This window comes from Papio anubis, chromosome 3 (assembly GCF_008728515.1).
Source record: "Papio anubis isolate 15944 chromosome 3, Panubis1.0, whole genome shotgun sequence".
NCBI classification, from domain to species: Eukaryota; Metazoa; Chordata; class Mammalia; order Primates; family Cercopithecidae; genus Papio; species Papio anubis.
In genome coordinates this window covers 30,808,840-30,831,426 of record NC_044978.1, presented here as the reverse complement: position 1 = coordinate 30,831,426, position 22,587 = coordinate 30,808,840, and the positions used below count along the sequence as shown (strand labels likewise).

The 22,587-nt window shown below is 37.9% G+C and overlaps 1 protein-coding gene and 1 long non-coding RNA gene across 9 annotated transcripts in view; one reads left to right on the top strand and one right to left on the bottom strand.

The window, feature by feature from the left end:
- RXFP1 (relaxin family peptide receptor 1) overlaps positions 1-22,587 on the top strand; it is a 130,999-nt gene that overhangs the window by 33,398 nt on the left and 75,014 nt on the right. For 7 of the 8 annotated variants that reach the window (XM_009207769.4, XM_003899313.5, XM_009207771.4 and 4 more), the window contains one exon: positions 14,853-14,990. The exons of the other annotated variant lie outside the window; for it this stretch is intronic. In XM_009207769.4, coding sequence (XP_009206033.1) covers positions 14,853-14,990 — 138 coding nt within the window. The remainder of the gene's footprint in view (positions 1-14,852; positions 14,991-22,587) is intronic. 8 annotated transcript variants of the gene reach the window in all.
- LOC116274125 overlaps positions 1-22,587 on the bottom strand; it is a 148,873-nt gene that overhangs the window by 72,232 nt on the left and 54,054 nt on the right. The gene's annotated exons all lie outside the window — the stretch shown is intronic.

The window sequence follows — 22,587 nt, the reverse complement described above, 5'->3', positions numbered from 1 at the left end:
GTGCCGAGACCACACATTGGAGAAAATACAGTCTCTTCAATAAATGATTCTGGGAAAATAAAATATCCACATGTAGAAGAATGAGATTACAACCCTCGCTCTTGCAATATACAAAAAACAACTCAAAATGAATTCAAGACTTAAATGTAAGACGCAAAACTATGAAATTGCTAGCAGAAAACATAAGGGAAATACTTCACCACATTGGGCTTGGCAACGATTTTTTAAATAACACCTCATAAATATAGGCAACAAAAGCAAAAATAGACAAATGGATTATATCAAACTGAAAAGGTTTTACACAGCAAAGGAAATTAACAGTGAAAAGACAACCTGCAGAAAGGGAGAAAATATTTGCAAACTGTACATTTGACAAGGAGTTGATATCCAAAATACATAAGAAAATTAACAGAAAAAAAAACCACAATTGAAAAATGGACAAAAGACCTTAAGGGACGTTTCTCAAATAAAAACCTACAACTGGCCAACAGATATATGAAAAAATGCTCAACATCACTAATCATCAGGGAAATGCAAATCAAACCACAATGAGATACCACCTCACTCCAGTTAGAATGGCTATTATCAAAAAAGAAAACAAGTATTGGCAAGGATGTGGAGAAATGGGAACCCTTCCACACTGCTGGTAGGAAATTAGTACAGACATTATGGAAAACAATATGGAGATTCCTCAAAACATTAAAAATAAAACTACCATATGATCCAGCAATCCTTTTATAAAAGGTGATATCATAGTATCCTAGACACAGAGTAGAACAGTGGTGACCAGAGCAGAGAGAAGGATGGGAAGAGGTTGATCAAAGGATACAAAGTTACAATTACATAGGAGGAATAAATTACAGTGTTCTATTACACAGTAGAGTGACTGTGGTTAAAGGTAAATTATTATATATTATGAAATAGCTAGAAGAGAGGCTTTTGAATGTTCTCACCACAAAGAAATGATAAATGCATGAGATGATAGATACACTAACTACCCTAATTGAATCATTATACAACATAGAGATATATGGAAAAATCAAATTATATCCCCCAAATATGTATATAATTACTGTATTATAATTGATATGTCTGTATCAATTTTTAAAGTAAATAATTTTTAAATGTTTCTGCTGTTGGGATTTAAATGTTTAAGAATGTTTCCAAGTTGCTCTCAAATTTTGAACTAATAATTTAGGTTTGTATGTGTTGGAGTAGTTTTTCAGTGAAGAATTTTTTTAGTTAATTGATAAATTCCTTAAAGTATGAGTTTGTTTGTTTGTTTAGAGACAGGGTGTCTTCTGTCACCTAAGTTGGAGTAGTTTTTCAGTTAGAAAATTTTTAAATTAATTGATAAATTCCTTAAAGTATGAGTGTGTTTGTTTGTTTGGAGGCAGGGTCTCCTCTGTCACCTAGGCTGGAGGGCAGTAGTGCAGTGGTGACCATCAGAGCTTACTGCAGCCTCAAATTCCTGGACTCCAAGGAATCCTCCAGCCTCAGACTCCCAAAGCTGGGCTTACAGGCATAAGCCACTGTGCCCAGCCTATGAATGGTTTTTACATGAGTTGAGAATATTCAAATTAAAAACTGTAATTCAAAAAGTCTAATTTTAAGTACCACTAGCAGCAAGATACATTTGTATCCACATTAAGTGTTAAGTTAATCCATGCTGAAAGAGCCAAATGCCTCATCATTGTCATGGAGTCACCTTCACTGACTGTCCACTGCTGCACTGGAGCTCCACTAGGTGTTTCAATTCCATCCTCAGTTTCTTTTGCTACCCAATCTCTGTTAAAAGTATGAATGTCCTAATCCCAGTGCCTTACAAACTCCTAGTGCATAGATATATTCAGATATATTAAATACTTTATTGATTTGATCAGAAAGCCTTCAAAACATCTTGAGAAATGCATCCAGTCCTAAGCCACACATTTTTCCTGTAAGGTAAGCCTACTGAAATCTGCATCACATCCCATTTTCTCAAACTTTTCTATCTCACCTATTTGTTCTTGATCTGAGAAAGGAACTGGCTCTCACCTTTAGCAGTAAATAAGTTTAATTTTAAAATAAGCAGGAAAAATTATTCAAATGAAGCCACCACCTTCCTCATTGGTGTCCTCATTCTGTGTGCTCTAATGCTTGGTGCATACATTTGCAAATGCACACACAACCAGGAGGAACACGGAAAGAGTGGAAAGTAGTTGCTTCCTCCAATTAGGCTTCATATCAAGAAATCATTGAGCCTTCCTTATTCATGGGCAAACAAGACAGAGTCGTCTAAACAGAGAATCTCAGTAAAGAGTAGCCTATTGGAATGGGGCAATGGGTAGAGTAGGGCACGTGTGGTTTGGCATAGCACATTCAATATTTTAATATAAGTTTATGTTTGGGAAAACTATTTCTCATTCTTTTGTTAATAACTACAAAAAAATAAAGCTGAACCAAATTTTCTTGGTTGGTAGGGAGCCACAAAAGTTATATAGTCTTAAGCAAGATATATATTCACCCCTATGAGAAATACATCAAAACCTTAGGGAAGTGGTATAAAATACATTTGATTATCAAAACTGAACATAGATTTTGAAGGCCTGAAAAATCCTGAATTGATATGAATTCTAGACGAGGTTGCTGCTGGTCATGTATAGAAAAAATAGCTTTTGGGTACAGAAAAGCTGTAGACATGAAAGAGTATAATTGAAGAAGCAAGCTAAGTGATCAGTATTTTTAAAACTTCTCAATACATTCACAAAATATATTTATTATAGAACCAATCAATAATAATCATGCAACCAAATATGAACACAAAAATTTTAAGTGACAGCTGTCATAATATTAGCCTCAACAGATTTTGAAATCTCACTCTACATTTAAACAAAGCTGGAAAGATGGTTATTCAAGATCTGTGTTTACAAAAAAAGGTTAATCTGGTTGCATAAGTTAAAATGTTGACTATTTACACTGTGTTAAAATTTTTACATATTTATCAAAGTTACATATGCCTTTACTATCCATTTTTTAGTTTAAAATGTATTTTGAAAAATAAGATTCTGGCTGGGCACAGTGGCTAGGGCCTGTAATCCCAGCACTTTGGGAGGACGAGGCAGGAGGATTGCTTAAGGCCAGGAGTTAGAGGCTGCAGTGAGCTATGATCATGCGACTGCACTCCAGCCTGGACAACAGCAAGACCCTATCCCCCAAAAAATAAAAACAAAAATAAAATTCTAGTCGAAGACTTGTAAAAACTGATGTACCTTCCTGAAACCCTAATTTTATTCAACCATGTTTAATACCATTAGATTAATATAACCACTTATTTTCCAGATGATGAAACTTAAGCTCAAAAAATTTACTAAAGGTCACAGATCTAGAAAGGTGACAAATGAAGGCTAGACCTCCCTGCCCCACTGCATTGATTCCCAATACTAAGCTTTTTTTCCCCTATACTAGTAATAGATGTGCTTTAAAAAAAAAATTCATATACCCATTACGTATCCAATATTAAGACAAGCGGCTGTGAATTATAATTTTATGGTTGATGTATTTACAACAAAAAGAAAAGCTACTTTTTTCTACTTTAATGTGAAGCACAAGATGGTATCATGCAAACTAGGAAGGTAGAAATTCTTCATAGAATTGCAGTTGTCTTTTCAATGGCAAATTGGTATCTTTACACAATTCTACAATAATTTTTCTGTTAAGTATTTCTGACTGTTGCACTGATATTAGTGAATTTCCATAAGCTCGATAAGTGAAATCAAACTAACCTCGGGTCAGAGAAACCTCAGAACTATGAAATACTTAACAGGAAGAAAAAGGATGAAAGCTTTCCTCTGGCTTTTTCTCCTTCAGCTGCATGGATGTAACTAACCCAGGTAGCTGTAGGTAATGAAGCTGGCAGGCTGCCTGAGACCATCCTATTACACTGAGCACATCACATAAAGTATTGTCTACATATCAGTCCCAACAATATCTCCACACCTTAAGCCATCTTTTTACTTCCCAGACATTTCTCTTGGGGCTTCCAGTAGACTGAGTCCCAGAGAAAGATTTAATAGTTCAGGGATGATTTTTTTCCCAATTAGCCCAACAGGGACCACTCACCCCACCAATGCTGAAGGAATTTGTATGGCAGTTCATACCTGAGGCTCAGAGAGCTTGGACTCCTTCTACTGCTGTCCCTACAAGCCCCATCAGTCTTTCACTTACTCCTTCAATCACCCTTTCAAGTAAATTGCCAACATGAGCTTTTTCACATCTGGAATGGCTCTGCAGAAAGAACACTTTGGAGTTTCCTGAGTGTCTTGATGTATTTTCTGGCAACAAAAGAAAACCTGACCTGGCGTGGCCTAAACAAAGAAGGGTTTGTTTTTCTCACCTAAAGAGGAGTCCGAGTAGCCTGATGATTCCAGGGTTGGCATTTTGTAGGTATCTGTGAGTTTTCTTGGTCTTGCCAGCATATGTGTTGCCTCATAGATGCAAAACCGTTGCTGCAGTTTCACACAATCATCCCATCATGTTCAAGGCAGAAAGAAGGTAGAAGACAACAGCCCCATCCATCTCTTGTATCAAGAAAGCTAGCACCTCCAGGACTTCCTCAGCAGATGTCTGCCCATGTCTCACTGGCCGGAACTGTGCCCCTCAGACACCGAGAAGCCGGCCAGCTGGGGAAGAAAGTATTTTGCTTTCCAACCGCTTTAATGGACGGGCAACAAGAGAGAAGGTTTTGGGAATCACTGTTGAATCAACAAACCAACAGTGTCTATTATACTTGGGTTTAAAATTATATGCTTTTATTATAGAAACAAATTCAAAAAACATATTCAAAAACCATGTTTCCCTTCAACCTTTAACTTCAATTTACAAACCTATTTTCTACTTATAAATCTTGTAAAATAAAACCAATCTCCTTCACTTTTTAGATTATAAATGTTTAACTCGAGTTGAAAAAATTGAACTTTTAACCAGTCTCATTCAAGACAAAGTATAATGAACTGTTTTAAACAGCATCTTAAATGTAACGATTAATTTTATTCTAAATACAAGTTCAGTATCCCTAATCTGAAATTTTGAAATCCGAAATGTTTTGAACTCTGAAACTTCTTGAGCACTGACAAGATGTCACAGTGGAAAATTCCACACCTGACCTAATGTAATTGGTTGCAGCCAAAATGCAGTCAAAACTGTTTCATGCATAAAATCATTTTAATATTGTATAAACTTACTTTCAGGTCATATGTATAAAGTATATATGAAACAAATAAATTCTATGTTTAGATTTGGGTTTCATTTCCAAAATATCTGAGAATGTCATTGCAAATATTCCAAAATCTAAGAAAATCTGAAATCTAAAACTCTTAGGTTCCCAAGCATTTTGAATAAGAAGTACACAACCTGTATTTTTTTTTTTGGACAGAGTCTCACTCTGTCACCCAGACTGGAGTGCAGTGGTGTGATCTTGTCTCACTGCAAGCTCCACCTCCCGGGTTCAAGTGATTCTTGTGCCTCAGTCTCCTGAGTAGCCAGGATTACAGGCGTGTGCCACCATGCTCGGCTAATTTTTGTATTATTAGTAGAGACAGGGTTTTACCATGTTGACCAGGCTGGTCTCGAACTCCTGACCTCAAGTGATCCACCTGCATCAGCCTCCCAAAGTGCTGGGATTACAGGCGTGAGCCACTGCACCCAGCCTCAACCTGTATTTTAAATGCGTGCTTAAAAACTTTAGAAAATCCAATAAAACATATTTTAAATATAGTAAATGTCAAGTTATCTTAAATAATCCAGTGCTGCTTACACACTTAAATTCTCTTATGACATAAAATCACAAGTTTGAACCTAATTACCTGTTTTAAGTTGAAATTAGTAAGTTCATCTGTTATTCCTTAATTGCCTAATTCTCTTAATCATAAAAAAACACTCCAACCCCCCAATAAGCACAGATTATTCCCACATTAAAATGTAATGCCAATACTATACGTTTGATTAATTTTATCTCTATATTCTAAAATTTATCACGGTTTAAAATACACATATTTATTAAGGGGAGAATTTTATCATAACAGATCAACAAGAGTTTAATCTCAAACAAGCTGAGGTTACTTTTAAGCCAACAATTTTTTTTTGCCAGGATATATATCTTGAGTTTTCTATAACTGGGATGATTCCACCTGAAGCTTTTGTTAAAGGAACCCTGAGTGCACACCCCTCTGGGGCAGTTGATCCTAAAGTACAGATCCTCTGTGTTCAAGTTAGATCTGTGTCCCAGAGGAAACACTTTTTCTTTGCCCTTATGTTCAAGGACTGGGAACCTGCAAATTAAACCAACAAGAGGCTGATTTGTATACATATGGCAGCTAACTAAAGTAATAGCCAGCTTGCCAAACGGTTAAAGTTAGAGGCTAATTTTCCTAACTAAGTAGGGGAAAGGGAGAGGAAGAAAAGGCTTCCATGGGAAGAAAATCATTTCTTTAGAAAGGACAAAGGGATTTTTAGAAGAAAAAACAAGAGATAAAGTTTGTGATGATGTTTGTTTAGGCAGGTTCATGTAGCCTATCCATCCTTTAAGGATATGAATTTCCCCAGGGAAGGGATGTATGACAGGTTTACTGTCGGCCTCTCTCCTGGGAGTAGACTCACCCAAAAGTGGGAATTTAGGGAAGGATTATTTCCCAGAAGTTTCAGATTTTAGTCAGATAAAGGAAGCTCTGAGAAAGCTTCTTTCTGCATCTGGTATCTGTTGATTCTCAAATGTCTTCACCTTAAAATAATCTTTGTACCAGCCCTGGGATTCTGAGTGGGTCCTCACACCTGTTAAAAGATAATTTAAAAAGAAGTAGAAGTGAAAGGAGAAGGAAGAGGAGGTAACATAATGATATTCATATAAATATAAAATAAAAATGTCTCAGAGACCTCAAAGACTTTAATTCATTTGCTAATGAGAGAACCAGTAAGGTGTTACAAATAACTCAAAGGAGAATTCAGCACACACACACACACACACACACACACACACGCCAACAGGAATACTGAAATAAATCTGATTAACACATGCAAAAGAGACCAATAATCTATGGGGCAATAATCAATGTATCTGACAATCTGTATCTATCTGTCACACATAATCTGCATTTCTATGAACAATAAATCATTTGCATTATTATAAGTATTCTACAACTTACAGAGTTGTAACATACAGTCATAGAACATTTCAGTTAGCAATGGAACAGACCCTGTATATGACAGCATTCCCATAAGATTACAATGGAACCAAAAAATTCCTATTACCTAGTGACACTGTAGCCATTATAACATTATATTATATAATGTTATGTATATATAATGTTATATGTTATGTTATGTTATATAGTACATACATTATAACATATTGTTATAATGTTATAACAATATAATATGTCATATACAAATGTATAATGTTATGTTATATATGTTATATATGTTATATATGCTATAACATGTTATATGTGTCATATATTATATAACATATATAACATACAACATATTACATATAACATAATGTTATACTATAATTATATAATTACATAATTATGGTATAACTTTATAAATTATAACATATAAGTATAATTATGATTATAACATTATATAATTATAATTATATAATTATGTTATATTATATTTATATATTATTATGTTATATAATGTTATAACATAATTATATAATATAACATTATAACAGCACAATTACTTTAAAAAAACTTAATGTAAGGTCTGATCTTAGAAATTTTGTTATTGGGCTACCTAATTTACAGCCTTTAGGAGTCATAAATATGACAATTCCAACACTAAACTATTCAAAAGTTGGCATTCCAGTCATACCTGAAGGACCCTATTCGTTGCAAATGTTGATCGTTCACATTCCAATAACAACGTGTTTTCATATTTTACCCCATATCCTGACAGTTCCACATGTAGAGATATTTTGGAAAAGCTACCAGAGTACAGGGGTGGGGGACATTTTTAAATTGTTATATATAATCCCTACTGCCTTTTAAGCAGATCTAAGCACCTACCTCTGGTTATACACATATTTGGAAGAAGACTGAATTACTTTGCGTGAGAAATAAATAAAAGATACAGGAGCTGAGGGCAGATCCAAACCTTAAGAACAGTGGCAGCCAGGGAGGCTGGAAACAGTGCTGGAAAAGCTGAATCCCTTTCATCCTCCAAGCCAGAGAGACTTCATGACAACTGTCAGTCTAAAGAGGATAGTTAAGATAATTTGCACTGAAATATAAACTCTGTTGTCTCTCACCCTCTCAAAATTGTCAACTGCTTAAAAACATTGTCAACCACTGAAATATTTAGGCTGGTTCAGGACAAAAACAGCATTCAGGGCAGATGGATCGCTGGGTTACACAACGAGAGCATGTTTACTTGCTCTTCTAGGAACTATTACTTCTGTCACTCTTTGGGCATACTTTTCCAGAGGGACTCAATAGCATTTTTTCTATTGATTTGTGTTATTGCACTGTGAATTATTGCTATTCTTAAGGATGTGGTTCCATGCTAAAAAGGAAATGCTTTTTGTTTTAGACTTTCACAAAGTTTCCCTATAAACATCACTTACTGGCCCCTCGCCTTTCTACTTCTATTCCCAAACAACTGAGTTCTAAAGTCATTTGGTGGATCAGAAGAAGGTATTTTTCTGTGTTGAGTGTGATAGAGTAGTGGTCCAGAGAGGAGTTCCACTGGGGTGAGAAGGGCATCCTTAGAGGGGGCTGGTGCCTGGTCCTAAACAGGGTGGGGAGAGTGCTTATGTAAGTGAGAGTCTGCACTGAGTAAGGCAAGGAGAGCATCCATGCAGGAAAGAGGATCTGTCAAGATAATAAATATATTAAGTTAGTAGAAAGCAGGCTTCTCATTGTCAGGAAAGGGAGTAACCGATATGCAAAGGGAGAAAATGAGACTGAGCCTGTAGTGTTGGATAGGAACTGGACATGGACTCATAGTTTTCAGTATCTAGAAACACAGAAAAATTAATATAGATGGAAATGTGTGTATGTATGAATAACCATACATGTATTTCCTAGTCTGTCCACTGAAGAGACCTGGTGGCAGTGATACCCCACTATCAATGAGCTTACCTTGAGTCTACATCTTGGCTTCTAAATACCATGCTACCCAGAGAGGACCCAGAGCTCCTTAGAGAAATGGCTGGTTACAGGGCTATAGCAGGGAAAATGCAAGATGATCCTGAAACATCTTGTAGTGCCAGAAAGCAAGGAAGTGCTCAAAAAATGAGGCATAAGTATTACAAAGACACCAAAGCTAGGTTAAAAGAGTTCCTACTGGTCCGATTCGAGACAACTCGCACATCAGAATACATAATAATAATCAACAGATTGTAACCCATTGAACAAATAGGAAGCCATAAGTCTACCTGATAGAAATAAGTAAATGAATAAATTAACATTTTGATGAGGAAAGGTATTTTTGCAGTTTGAAAGTACCCCTCTACAAAATGTGTATTAATTACAAAGGAATTTGAGTGAAATCACTAATGGAAAAAATGAACATCTTGTACTACCTGACAGGTTGAAATGAGCATCACTTGTGTTAATTTCATGCCAAAGATGCATAACCTGAATCTAATTATGATGGACATCAGACAACCCAAATTCAGGAACATTCTACAAAATAATTGTCACGTTTTTCAAGTATCAAGGCCATGAAAATGAAAACAGGCTAAAGAAATGTGACAATTAAATGCAAGGAGTGATTCCAAACCAGATCCTTATACTATAAAGGACATTTTGTGGGGGCAATATATAAATGTTAATGGGTTCTGAAGTTTAAGTGGTAGTAACAACTCCATGTTAAATTCCTGATTTTAATGGTTCTATTTACATAGGAAAATGTTCTTGTTTGTAGGAAACACTAAAGTATTTAAGGGTGCCGGAGCATCAGGTCAAAAACTTACTCTCAAATGGTGGGGTGGTGGGGAAATGTTCTTTATCCAATACTTGCAACTTCTCAGTTTGAGATTATCTCAACATTTTAAAGTTTTTTTTTTTTTTTTTTTTGAGACAGTTTCACTCTTGTTGCCAAGGCTGGAGTGCAGTGGTGCAATCTCGGCTCACTACAACCTCCACCTTCTGGGTTCAAGTGATTCTCCTGCCTCAGCCTCCCGAGTAGCTAGGATTACAGGCGCCCGCCACCAACCTGGCTAACTTTTTGCATTTTTAGTAGAGACGGGGTTTCACCACGTTGGCCAGGCTGGTCTCCAACTCCTGACCTCAGATATCTGCCCGCCTCGACCTCGCACAGTGCTGGGCTTACAAGCATAAGCCACCACACCTGGCCCAAAAGTTACTTTTAAAATATCACTTAAAAATATTTAAGATTCCTGATATAGCTGTTGAATCATAATGTTAGGAAAATGTAGAACTAATTTCATGAGACAATCATTGAGGAGCTATATCTACCACTAAATATAAATTTTAAAGACAGGACATAAAAGGATAATATTCAGAAAAGAAGTTATGTGGAGAAGAATATTCAAAAGAGCTTCATGAAAACACAGGCAGGTATGGCCAGTTAAAACATCTTCAAAGTATCTGACAATTCATCAAAGAATTCTTCTTAAAATCTTGGTGTTTAAAGTGTTCTTTAAAAATTAATAAAGATATAAAAAGTTAGTCTCAACACAGATTGGTTTATTTATATGTATGCTTGAGATCTCTGAAATATGTGATGTTCTGCCAGTAATGGCCTTCGGCATGCAAATTCCTTTTTTTGACTTTGTTTTAAACAATGGGTTGAAGAAAGATTAATTTTGAATAATTTCACAAGTGAGAACATTATTTATAGCACAGCTCATTATTATATAGATTTGACTATGTGCTTCATCAAACTATGTGCTCTGAAATGACTACATACAGTCAAAGCCTGTCATAGATAGATTGCTTCTCTCTGAGAATGTTAACTGCCCTGTTATTAAGAAGTCTCACCATACTTCACAAAATAAGTAGTCACTTTTATTTTTTTCATGCTTTGATCATTGACCCCCAATACATTTTTACATAATAAGCTCTTAATGATTATTCAAACTATTCTATTCTTATTTCTTCATAATTATGAGCATTCTAGAAAGTTCCAAAGATTTACAAACTTGGTAAGGATAATAAGAACATAACTGTACTGGGAGTCTACAGAAATCTTTGAAATTATATAAATCTCAGATTTTAAAGTGTTATAGTTAATATGTGGCCGACACAAAAACCTGCACACAGATGTTTATAGCAGCTTATTTATAATTGCCAAAACTTAGAAGCAACCAAGATGTCTTTCAGTAAGTGAGTGGATGAATATATGTTACTAAGTGTGAGAAGCCAGTTTGAAAAGGCTACATACTGCATGATTCCAATGACATACCATTCTGGAAAAAGAAGAACTATGGAGATAGTAAAAAGTTCAGTGGTTACCAGAGGACGTTTAGAGCAATGAAACTACTCTATATGATGCTATAATGGTGGATACGTGTCATTATACATTTGTCCAAACCCATAGAATGTGCAACATCAAGAGTGAACTCCAATGTAAACTATGGACTTTGGGTGACAATGATGTGTCAATGTAGGTTCATCAACTGCAACAAATGCACCACTCTGGACTGACTGGGGAGAGTGTTGATGGTGGAGGTGCACGAGGCAGGGAATACATGGGCACTCTCTGTACCTTTTACTCTATTTTGCTGTGAACCTAATAGCTATAAAAAATAAAGTCTACTTTTTAAAATGGCATGGTTGCCCTTCAAAGTCAGAATAGGATGGTTATGTAAAATGTTATCAAATATTCATACCTTTCAGTTGTTTATGGAACAATTTTTACTTCTTAAGTTTGTCTCCTCTAATTTTACTATTCAACAATTTTCAGCATCCCTAACCAGAGATACAAACAATGACATGGGCTTTGTTTACAATGAGTGTTCCTTTGAGTGTGTGTGGGTAGGGGGAGATAAGATTAAAACACTTGAAACAATTGGACAACCAATATGTGATGAAATTTAATTAATTGATTGTTAGTGTAGATGAGTGTGTCTGGTGCAAAGAGGTTAAAGTGGACTGCTTTTTGAAGTATTGATAGTTTTGAAGTTCTTATCGTCCTCTTCATTCTATTAAATGTTTATTTGTAGGGGTATAAATATAGCAAAGCAGATAATATTTCAAAACTTTAACCTTTAAATTAGCTTGGGCACTCAAACACATTCTTTCCTAGAAACACGATTGCAAATAATGACTAATTTTTCTTCAAAAAACGAAGTAAAAGAATATTTATCTAATAGGATTAGAATCCCTCGATTCAAGCCAATAAAGTCTGAGTCAGGAATTCCAACAAGGCTGGAGCACAAATTTCAGGAGGAAGTGATGGTGATGAGAGGGAATGGTAGTGATGGAGGAGGAGTTCCAGGAATCGGGGAAGGTATAAAAAACCAGAATGGGACTTCTGGATTGAAGAAGGGGTTTTAAAGTGTTGAAGTGAGTGAGAAAGTGTTGAGTTGAGTTAGAAAACTCACATGGTGAAGCTCTTGGGTAAGGATGGAAATAAAGGCAAATGAGCTATCTTTATTCTTGCACCCTACGGTTCCCCCAGAAAGTCTCAGTAGTGGCACTGCCATGCTTCCAGCTGGTCAAGCCAATTCAGAAGATTCTGTCCATTTCCATTCTACCCCTAAATTACATGTAAAATATGTTCATTTCTCTCCTCTCCACTGGCACCATTCTAGACTAAGCCTCATTTGTCTGTTACCTGGAGCACTGCAAAGTTTCCTAATCAGCAGCCCAGCTTTCCCTCTTACCCTCCCCTCAAGTCTCCTACCCAATGGCACTCTACCCCAGTAGCCAGAATTATGTAAACAAAACATACCTGTTTACTAAGTGGCCCCCCCTTGATTCCCCTTTGCATTTTAAATAAAACCCAAACTTCTTCCCTTTGCCCAAGGATACTTCTCTACCTCATCAACCTCAGCTCATGTCACTTGTCCCCTGCTCGCTGGGCTCCATCACCACAGCCTTCCCAGAGTTCCCTAATCCTCAGCCTGAAGCCTCTTCCTCACCACTTTAACTACCACCACCACCACTTTCCCACTACTACCTCCCCTACTCTTCATGGGTGATTTCCTTTTCTTCCTCCAGATCTCAGCTTACATGGCACCATTTTACAGAGGCCTCCCTCTAACTACCCCTTGTACAAAGCACCAGCACATAGTTATTTTCCATTACATCACCTGTTTTCTTTCTTTTTGGACCTCTCCATGAATTGTAATTATTTATTAACTTATTCAGTGTATCCTCCCTGGGAGATGGTAACCTCCCCTAGGGCAGGAACTCTGTTTCATTCAATGATGCATGCATAAAATCTTGTACAGGGCCTTACACTTAACAACTATCCAGTATAGAAATGATCACATGGCACCTGCTTTCCTGTTATCCTCTATGACTTCTTCTTTCTCTAATACAATACAGGAGTTATTAAGAAATTATTTTAGGCAGTTAGAAAGGGTAAAAGAGGCCGGGTACAGAGGCTCACATCTGTAATCCCAGCACTTTGGGACGCCGAGATGGGCGGATCACCTGAGGTCAGGAGTTCGAGACCAGCCTGATCAACATGGTGAAACCCCGTCTCTACTGAAAATACAAAATTAGCCAGGTGTGGTGGTGCATGCCTGTAATCCCAGCTACTCAGGATGCTGAGGCAGAAGAATCGCTTGAACCTGGGAGGCGGAGGTTGCAGTGAGCCAAGATTGTGCCATGGCACTCCATCCTGGGCAACAAGAGAAACTCTGTCTCAAAAAAAAGAAAAAAGAAAAGAAAGAGTAAAAGAGTCCTCGGTGGAATTTTCCTTTAATGAAAAGCAGCTCCAAACCATTTCTTTTCTAACAGAAAGCAGCCTGAAAAGTCAAGCTGCAAGCACAGATATGCAAGCTGGAAGCTTTCATATGTAAATGCCAGCAGCTGTACCTGGAAGCCAGATACATTCAATTGGCGATTCCTGCTCCCTTTTCCTTATCACCATGTGCGTAGGTATCACAGCACTGGCCAGGTAAAGCCACGTGTGCAGGTGTCTTGGTGACAGCCAGGTAGAAGCCACATTTGCATAATAAAAGATTAGGGTGCAAGGGCCAGTCTTTTCAGTCTTTTCGCAGGCTATGTAAATGACACACCTGGTGAAACCAGTCCCCTGGGCTTTATGTAAATCAATCACCGCCTCCTCAAGCCTCGCTACAAAATCAATCATGTTCTGCCCCAAAACCCGGAAACCCTCTCTTGGGCCACCGCTTTCTCATCATGAGGAAGCTTTCTCTCTCTCTCTTCCTTTTTGTCTATTAAACGTTCCTCTCCTTAACCTACTCCACGTGTGTGTCCACGTCCTTAATCATCTCGGGGTGAGACAATGAACCACAGGTTTTCCCCAGACAATGAGGTCGTTTCAATACCAGACCAGCCTTGATTCTGAGCCCACAGTAAGAATACGACAAATTTCTGTTTTCGAAATTATTGGCTGAAAATTGTTTGTAGAAGAGGGTAATTGGATGGAACTGTGAAGTATGGGCAGACGTTTCATAAAAGAGAGGAATGGAGAGGACATTCGGGTGAGAAACAGCATGAACAAAGGCAAAGAGAAAAATGTTGGCATCTTCTGGAATTATGGAAAGAACATCCTAAGAGGTGAAGGTTCCTGGAAAGTAACCGGCATCAGGGTTGTATAAACCATGATGAGAAAGACAAATGATGATAAAATATCAGGGAGAAGCTACTCTTTGCCATGCCTTTGCATTAACCTTCCAACTTTGTGTCTTCTCCCCTTTTCCCCAGTTTCTCACGGGGGTGGACAGGATGTCAAGTGCTCCCTTGGCTACTTCCCCTGTGGGAACATCACAAAGTGCTTGCCTCAGCTCCTGCACTGTAACGGTGTGGACGACTGTGGGAATCAGGCCGATGAGGACAACTGTGGTGAGTGAAGCCCCTACAGTCACGGTGAGAGAAAGGGGCAGAAAGGACTGAAGGTGAAGTCTTCTCTCAACAAAAAGACAAAACTAAATTGAAATACAAAACATATGTTGCTTAAGGAAATCTTACACTTATTTCAATAGCTTAAAATATCCACTCTTTTTTTTTTTTTTTCTTTTTTTTTTTGAGATGGGGTCTTACTCTGTTGCCCAGGCTGGAGTGCAGTGGCATGATCTCTGCTCACTGCAAGCTCCGCCTTCCGGGTTCACGCCATTCTCCTGCCTCAGCCTCCCTAGATGCTGGGACTACAGGCGCCCGCCACCGCGCCCAGCTAATTTTTTGTATTTTTAGTAGAGATGGGGTTTCACTGCGTTAGCCAGGATGGTCCCAGTCTCCTAACCTCGTGATCCGCCCGCCTCTTCCTCCCAAAGTGCTGGAATTACAGGCATGAGCCACCGCGCCCAGCCTTAATATCCACTCTTTTCTATGTAATGGTATCACAGCCAATATCCCAGGCAAGTGATTGTTGCTCATAGAGTAAGTTTTAACCAAGATTGTCCAACCCACAGCCCTCAGGCTGCATGCAGCCCAGGACAGCTTTGAACAGAGCCCAACACAAATTCATAAGGTTTTTGAAGGCATTAGATTTTTTTGTGATTTTTTTTTTAAGCTCATCAGCTATCATTAATGTAAGTGTATTTTATGTGTAGTCCAAGACAACTCGTCTTCCAATGTGGCCCAGGGAAGCCCAAAGTCTGGACACCCCTGTTTTAACCCAACAAACCTGTCCAAATAAGGTGTTAGAAGCAGAATACTGTTGAAATTGAGAATACGGGCTCTGGAGCCAGACTGCCCAACTTTGAACTTGGGTACAACGATAACCAATTATGTAAACTTGAGAACATTTCCTAGCCTCTCTGTGCCTCAGTTTCCTCATTTTATAAAAGGGCGTGGTAATTGTGCCTGTACTATAAGAATTCAGGAAGATTAAGAGTACAGAATTAGGACATCTAGGAGGTGCTATCTAAGTGTTGGATGCTGTTGCCCTTTCTTATCTTTTGGGAAGAAAAGTGAGTCCTTCTAAAAGAGACAAAACAAACAATATGTCAATACAGCTTACTTACTACTTAACCAACAATCATACCTCTGGATTTATAAAGCTGGTAAGTAGGGCTTCTGGCCAATTTGAATATAGGAAAATAGCTTTCAGTTACAATTTTGTTCAAACTTCTGAAGCCTTAAAAATACAAAGTTAGAACCTGAATTGTTTGGATCTGAGTCACTGGGAAAATAAACTTCGGTTAATAATGTAATACAGTAAGATTTCTCACCTGTCAAGAAGTAAGGTACTATTTTGGAGGACAAAAAGATGCATAACAATGTTAGTATGCAAAGTGTCACATAAATAATATACGCTGATGAGGCCTTGCTGGGATCACTCCCCCAAGTAGTTCAGGCTTTTTTAAGAAACCACCTTGAAGGAATTAAGTTTCCGTTAACATAAAATAAGATGAACACCAGGCTTGAAAATCCTCCTACCTGAAAAAAATCAGCTAGGTCACACAAGCAAACCTTAACTGAGCTTATTTCTTGAACGTAACTGAAACTTAGGTTGTTTCTTATAAATGCCTCTGATAATCACAAACAAAACTTAAATTGTCTTTCTAAAGTGGTATAAGGTAAATCAGTTTTAACCAATCCCCTATCACCTGGAAACCCCATTGTAATAACCAGTCATGGAAAAGGTTGAAGAATTTCCTCATTTTCACTTTATGAGCAATCCTATAATTCATGCCTCTGAGCTTTCTTACCACCTGGACTGAAATCTCCCTGATACCGAGTTGTACTTTCTCTTGCTGTATGATAATAAACTTTTAAATTTTTATAACTCGATCTGATTTTATTTTTGACACTTGTTAGTTTGAAACACTATTTCTATCTGATGGCAGTAACTCAAGTATAACCACACTATCTAAACTAGTGAGCTTAAGCTACAACTGTATTTGATTTGGATGGCTATAAATATGTTTTCATTTATTTTAAAAAATAACATCTTGTTAAAATAAATTAATATTACATAATTTTTTAATTAGATGAAACAGTGTTTTGCCCACTGCCAGTCAGTTCCCCCTCGACCTGCTGGCAATTCAAATAGAGAGTTCTAGACAGAGCAACAGGAAAATTTCACTCCAATTAAAATGGCAGCTGGAAGCAGGAAAGGAATGTGGTGGGAGTAGCAAATTTGCCAGCAACTGTAGCTTCTCAGTGGAAAAAAAGCTTGTGAACTCCAGCTTTAGTGCTACGTTTAAAGAGGCCAAGTAGCAAAAGTAGCAATCCTTATAGTAATAATCCTTAAAATCATGCAAGTTTCTCAGGATTCACCAAAAAGCACATTTAGACAGAAGCAATAGGGCATTGGGGTTTCAGAGAGAAGTTCAGTAGTCAGAGTTAAACTCTAGCTATAGAGGGAGGCAAAGAATGGCTTGTTTTCTTTTCTATAAAACGGGAATGATAAGAGCATCCATGTTCATGGGTTGTTAACAGGATTCCATGAGATAATGTATCCGAGATGCTTAGCAGAGTGCAGGTACTCTGGACTGAATGCTTGGGTCCCCCATAAAGTTCATATGTTGAAGCCCCATCCCCCAGTGTGATAGGATTTGGAGATGGGATTTGGGGGATGTAATTAGGAATACCTGAGGCCATAAGGGTGGATTAGTATCCTTATGAGTCTTAAGGGAGCTTGCTTCATCTCTCCACCATGTAAGGAAACAGCAAGAAGTCTGCTGTCTGTGAACCAGAAAGTGGGCAATCACTAGACATGACCACCAGCACCTTGATCTTGGACCGCCCAGTCTCCAGAACTGTGAAAAATAAATGTTTATGTTTAAGCCACCCAATCTGTGATACTTAGTTATAGTAATCTGACCTAAGACTACAGTCCATGAAATTAGCACTCCGTAAATGTTACCTAGTGTATCAGTTCGCTGTAATTATATTACAAACATAGTGGTCTAAAAAGTAACCATTTATTTAGTGTATGATTCTTGGGGTCAGCAATTTTGGATGGACTCCACTGAGATGAGCCAGGCAGTTCTGGTTTCAGCTGGATTTTCTTATGCACCTGCAGCCATCTGTGGATCAGCTATGCCATGATGTCTGGGACCTTGTCTGTGTCCTTAATTCACTATTGCCAACATTTGAAAACTCTCAAGTCCAGTTTTGGAAATCTGGAAAAGATCGTAATTCACTCTTATAAAGACATGTCTGTGTAAAAAATAACTATTTCAATTTGTTACTGATCTTCTTATGCCAGAATCACATAACTTTCTTGAAATTCACTGAGACCACTGGATCTCCAAAAGTAGTCCTGAGACCAAAGTCATCAGCATCACCCAGGAAATTAGAAATACACATTTTGGCCAGGCCCAGTGACTCACACCTGTAATCCCAGCACTTTGAAAGGCCAAAGTGGGAGGATTGCTTGAGTCCAGGAGTTGGAGATCAGCCTAGGTAACATGGCAAAAACCTATCTCAATTTTTTTAAAAAAAAGAAATAATAATTATTTTAAAATATTTATATAAAAATTTTTTTAAAAGAAATGCAAGTTCTCAGGCTCCATCCCAGACCTATTGAATCAAAAGCTCTGTTTTAATAAGAGCCTCGTGTCATTCTAATACACATTAAGTTTTGAGAAGCATGAATCTAAACCCAGTGAGCAGAAAATCAGGAATGCATGCAAAATGGTAGCAACAGCAGAGGTACAGTAGAATCAAGTTTTCAATATGATACACAAGCATTCTAACTTGCTCACAAACTCCATTATTATCAATTATCTACAATTTTTAGCTCCTCTAGGAAAACCGGTACTGTAGTAGTGGCAGTCATCTAGAAATAGAAAAAAAAAATTAACTCCATTCAAAACCTCAAAGATGCCCAGTTGGCATGCTGCTGCTGTCCATGCAAAAATAGGCCGGAACTTTCCAGGAAGGATGGCAGACTTTCGTCACCGTCTTTAGAGTCCAGGTGATGGAAAAATTATGAGATGTAGTTATTTCTGCTTGTCTCTAATTGCTTTAATTTCCCTTGTGAGCTGAGTGGTTTTTTCCTTCATTTTATAGTATCTGGATCATTTATGCTCCCAAGGCTGTTTCTTCTTCTCCTTCTCCTTCTTCTTTTTTTTTTTCTTTTGAGATGGAGTCTCTCTGTCTCTCACCCAGGCTGGAGTGCAGTGGCCTGATCTCAGCTCACTGCAACCTCTGCCTCCAGGATTCAAGTAATTCTCCTGCCTCAGCCTCCTGAGTAGCTGGGGCTACAGTGTAGTGTGTGTTACCACGCTCAGCTAATTTTTTGCATTTTTAGTAGAGACGGGGTTTCACCGTGTTAGCCAGGATGGTCTCGATCTCCTGATCTCGTGATCCACCAGCCTCGGCCTCCTAAAGTGCAGGGATTACAGGTGTGAGTCCACCGCACCTGGCCGGCTGTTCATTTTTTAAAACATGCATATGTAAATTCTGTTTAATACTGATTAAATTAAGTCAGAAAGTTGCTTCTTTTCAGAATATGTAAACCTCATGCATCTTTTCAGTCATGTAAAATACAGTATCTTAACATACAAATATAAGAAAACGTCATAATGAAAAAGCAATTTTAGAATAATAACTTACAACTTAATAGTGTATTGTCAAATAAAATACCTTCTTTTAATGAAAGGGCTTTTTTTTTAATCAGACCTTTTAAGGTATATTTTAAACTCCAAAAACCTCTCCCTTATTCTGTCAAGCTGTTTAAACATTGACACTAATAATTATTAAAATGGAAAAATAAGTCAAATGGAAATAGTGGAAATAAAATTTAGGGAAACTGCTGAAAAAAATGAAACACCAAATGAATTAAACCAAGTCCCTATATTTGAACTAATATATGAACTAATTATATTTAGAAAGAACTGTCACTTTTGTGTTATCACAGGCACTTTAAACAAGTACTCTTATTTAGTACATACTAAGGTCCCAGTTTTCTCAGAAAACCTGTAAATAATTAATTTCCCTATAAGTGAACACTTTATTAAGTATAAAAAATAAAATATTTCAGCACAAAGAGCATTGACATTAACTCAGTGAAGATTTTTTATGGACACAATGCAAGCCAAATCAATAGATTTAAAATTTTTCAGTTCAATTCATATGAATCCCTTTTTTCTAAAACATTTACACAATATGGAATTTACATATATATACAGACATACATATATCAAAAACTGATTACACTATTTTTATAATAACTTTGATGCTTACTGGTAAACTTCAGTATAGAAATGTATAGATGTTTCCTGAGTTATGCCATTTTATATAATTCCCATATAATTCCATTTGTTTTTTTGCCATGTGTCACTAACCCATTCTTCATCTCTACTCAGAACTGTCACAGACACAATCAAACAGCATAAGGACCAAAAAAAAAAATGTTTGTAAGTCATCAGAGCAGTGTTTGATGTGGCAATGACAAACCCAAAAAGGAGGGATCTTTCAGTTTTTCAGCTGGAACTATCACACCTGGGAGAATATGTCTGAGTAAATACCAAAGGAACCTGATGACAAAAAGTTGAGGGTTCTTCTTTAGGAATCATCTGTGTACGTTTTCAAATGAGTGCAAGCTCAGTAGTGAAAATGTTAAAGGAGCATCAAATTCTCAGATGCTATTAAATTAGTTCACTACCTCTAGATTTGTATTTAAAAGAAACTTTGCATTTCTAGATTAGAATTTGCTCTAGCATTCCTTCTGTGTTATAAACAGAAGGCTGTGCTAAATGAGGGCTCCCCTTCATGGTTACACTAACCCAGCCTTATCCTAGAGACAGGTTGAATTACTATACTGGGAAGACTGGCGTTCTGGTGCCTCTCCAGCGTACTCTTGTTCTTTAGCACTTTAGCAGCCTTCTCTACAGGAAAAGGATAAAGGCCTTTGTCAGTCTATTTACATATTAGCAATTCTGTAACCCATAGGGGAAATGGAAAACCTCTTCTAATACATTTTGGGTCATTTAGTGCATTAGTAACTGCCAAAAATTAACATGCAAATAATGTGACCTTATTTGGAAATAGGGTCTTTGCAAATATAATGCAAGTAAAGAGTGACATCATACTAGATCAGGGTGGGCCCTAGATCCAATGACAGTGTCCTTACAAGAGACAGGAAATGGCATACAGAGATGCTGGAGAGAAGAAGGCCATGTGAAGACAGAAGCAGAGACCGAAGCGATGCTGCCACAAGCCAAGGAATACCAGGAGCCATCAGAAGCTGAAAGAGGCAAGGAGAGATTCTCCCCAAGAACATTTTGAGACTCTGTGGCCCCGCTGACACCTTGGTTGCGTACATCTGGCCTCCAGAACTGTGAAAGAACAAATTTCTCTTGTTTCTGTTTTTCTGTTTTGAGACAGAGTCTCACTCTGTAGCCCAGGCTGGACTGCAGTTCTGTGATCTCAGCTCACAGCAACCTCCGCCTACTGGGTTCAGGCAATTCTCTTGCCTCAGCCTCCTGAGTAGATGGGACTACAGGCACGTGCCGCCATGCCCAGCTAATTTTTGTATTTAGTAGAGATGGGGTTTCACCATGTTGGCCAGGATGGTCTCCATTTCTTGACCTTGTGATCCGCCCACCTCGGATCCCCAAAGTTCTGGAATTACAGGCATGAACCACCACGCCCAGCCAACTTCTCTTCTTTTAAGTCACCAAGTTTGTGGGAATTTGTTACAGCAGCCCTGGAGAACAATGCACGTTAGGACAGGACATGGAGAAGGGCCACCTTCTGTGGGCTTAAAGAGACATTATTAAGGTCGACATAAACTCCTTGTCCAGACTAAAGTGAGCTTAAAATTTAGTCTTAGTGAATTTAGTCTTAGTGAATTTTAGACAGAATTTCCAGTGAGCTGTTCTTATGCATAATTGTATGTGGCATAAAACCTCCTAAAGACGATTTTGCTTCACTGTTCAGTTGCAGTTCTGGGTTGTGCTAAACTTGAACCACATGGTTTTTACCAGGTGTTTTGTACTCTTTTATGTGATGGCGAGTCAGGTATGGCTACAAGAGACACCAGGGAGGCTCAGAAACACAAAAGTTTATTATTCCCACAGATTCTAGAGACAGGAGGCAGGGCATACCATACAGGGCTAGATGGGAAAGACACCAGGGTGGTCAGGAGGCAGAAGACAGGGGTGAGAGGGGAGGCATCAGGCTAGAGCCTTTATTGGGATTTCCGAGGGAAATCAAGGCAGTGCAAGGTGAACAGCTTAAGATGTGCTGGTTTGAATAATTTTGGAGGGCTCTAAACTCTAGCGGTGGTCCTTACTTCCCTGCTACCTGGGCCTAGGATGATGAAGCAGAAGGAGGACTGTTACCTCTGGGATGTGTGGGCTAGTCAGAGGAGCTCTAGGTCTGGATTGGTTAGCGTGCATATCAAAGGCATGCTCTGAGCACCCTTTTCTCTCTAAGAACTGACAGCCCCTGGGAAAGACCATCTCTTACTAGCCTAGAAAGGTTTTTTAAAAGATGTTAAATATCATAATATACAGAAAAAAGTTTTAAATATACAATATAC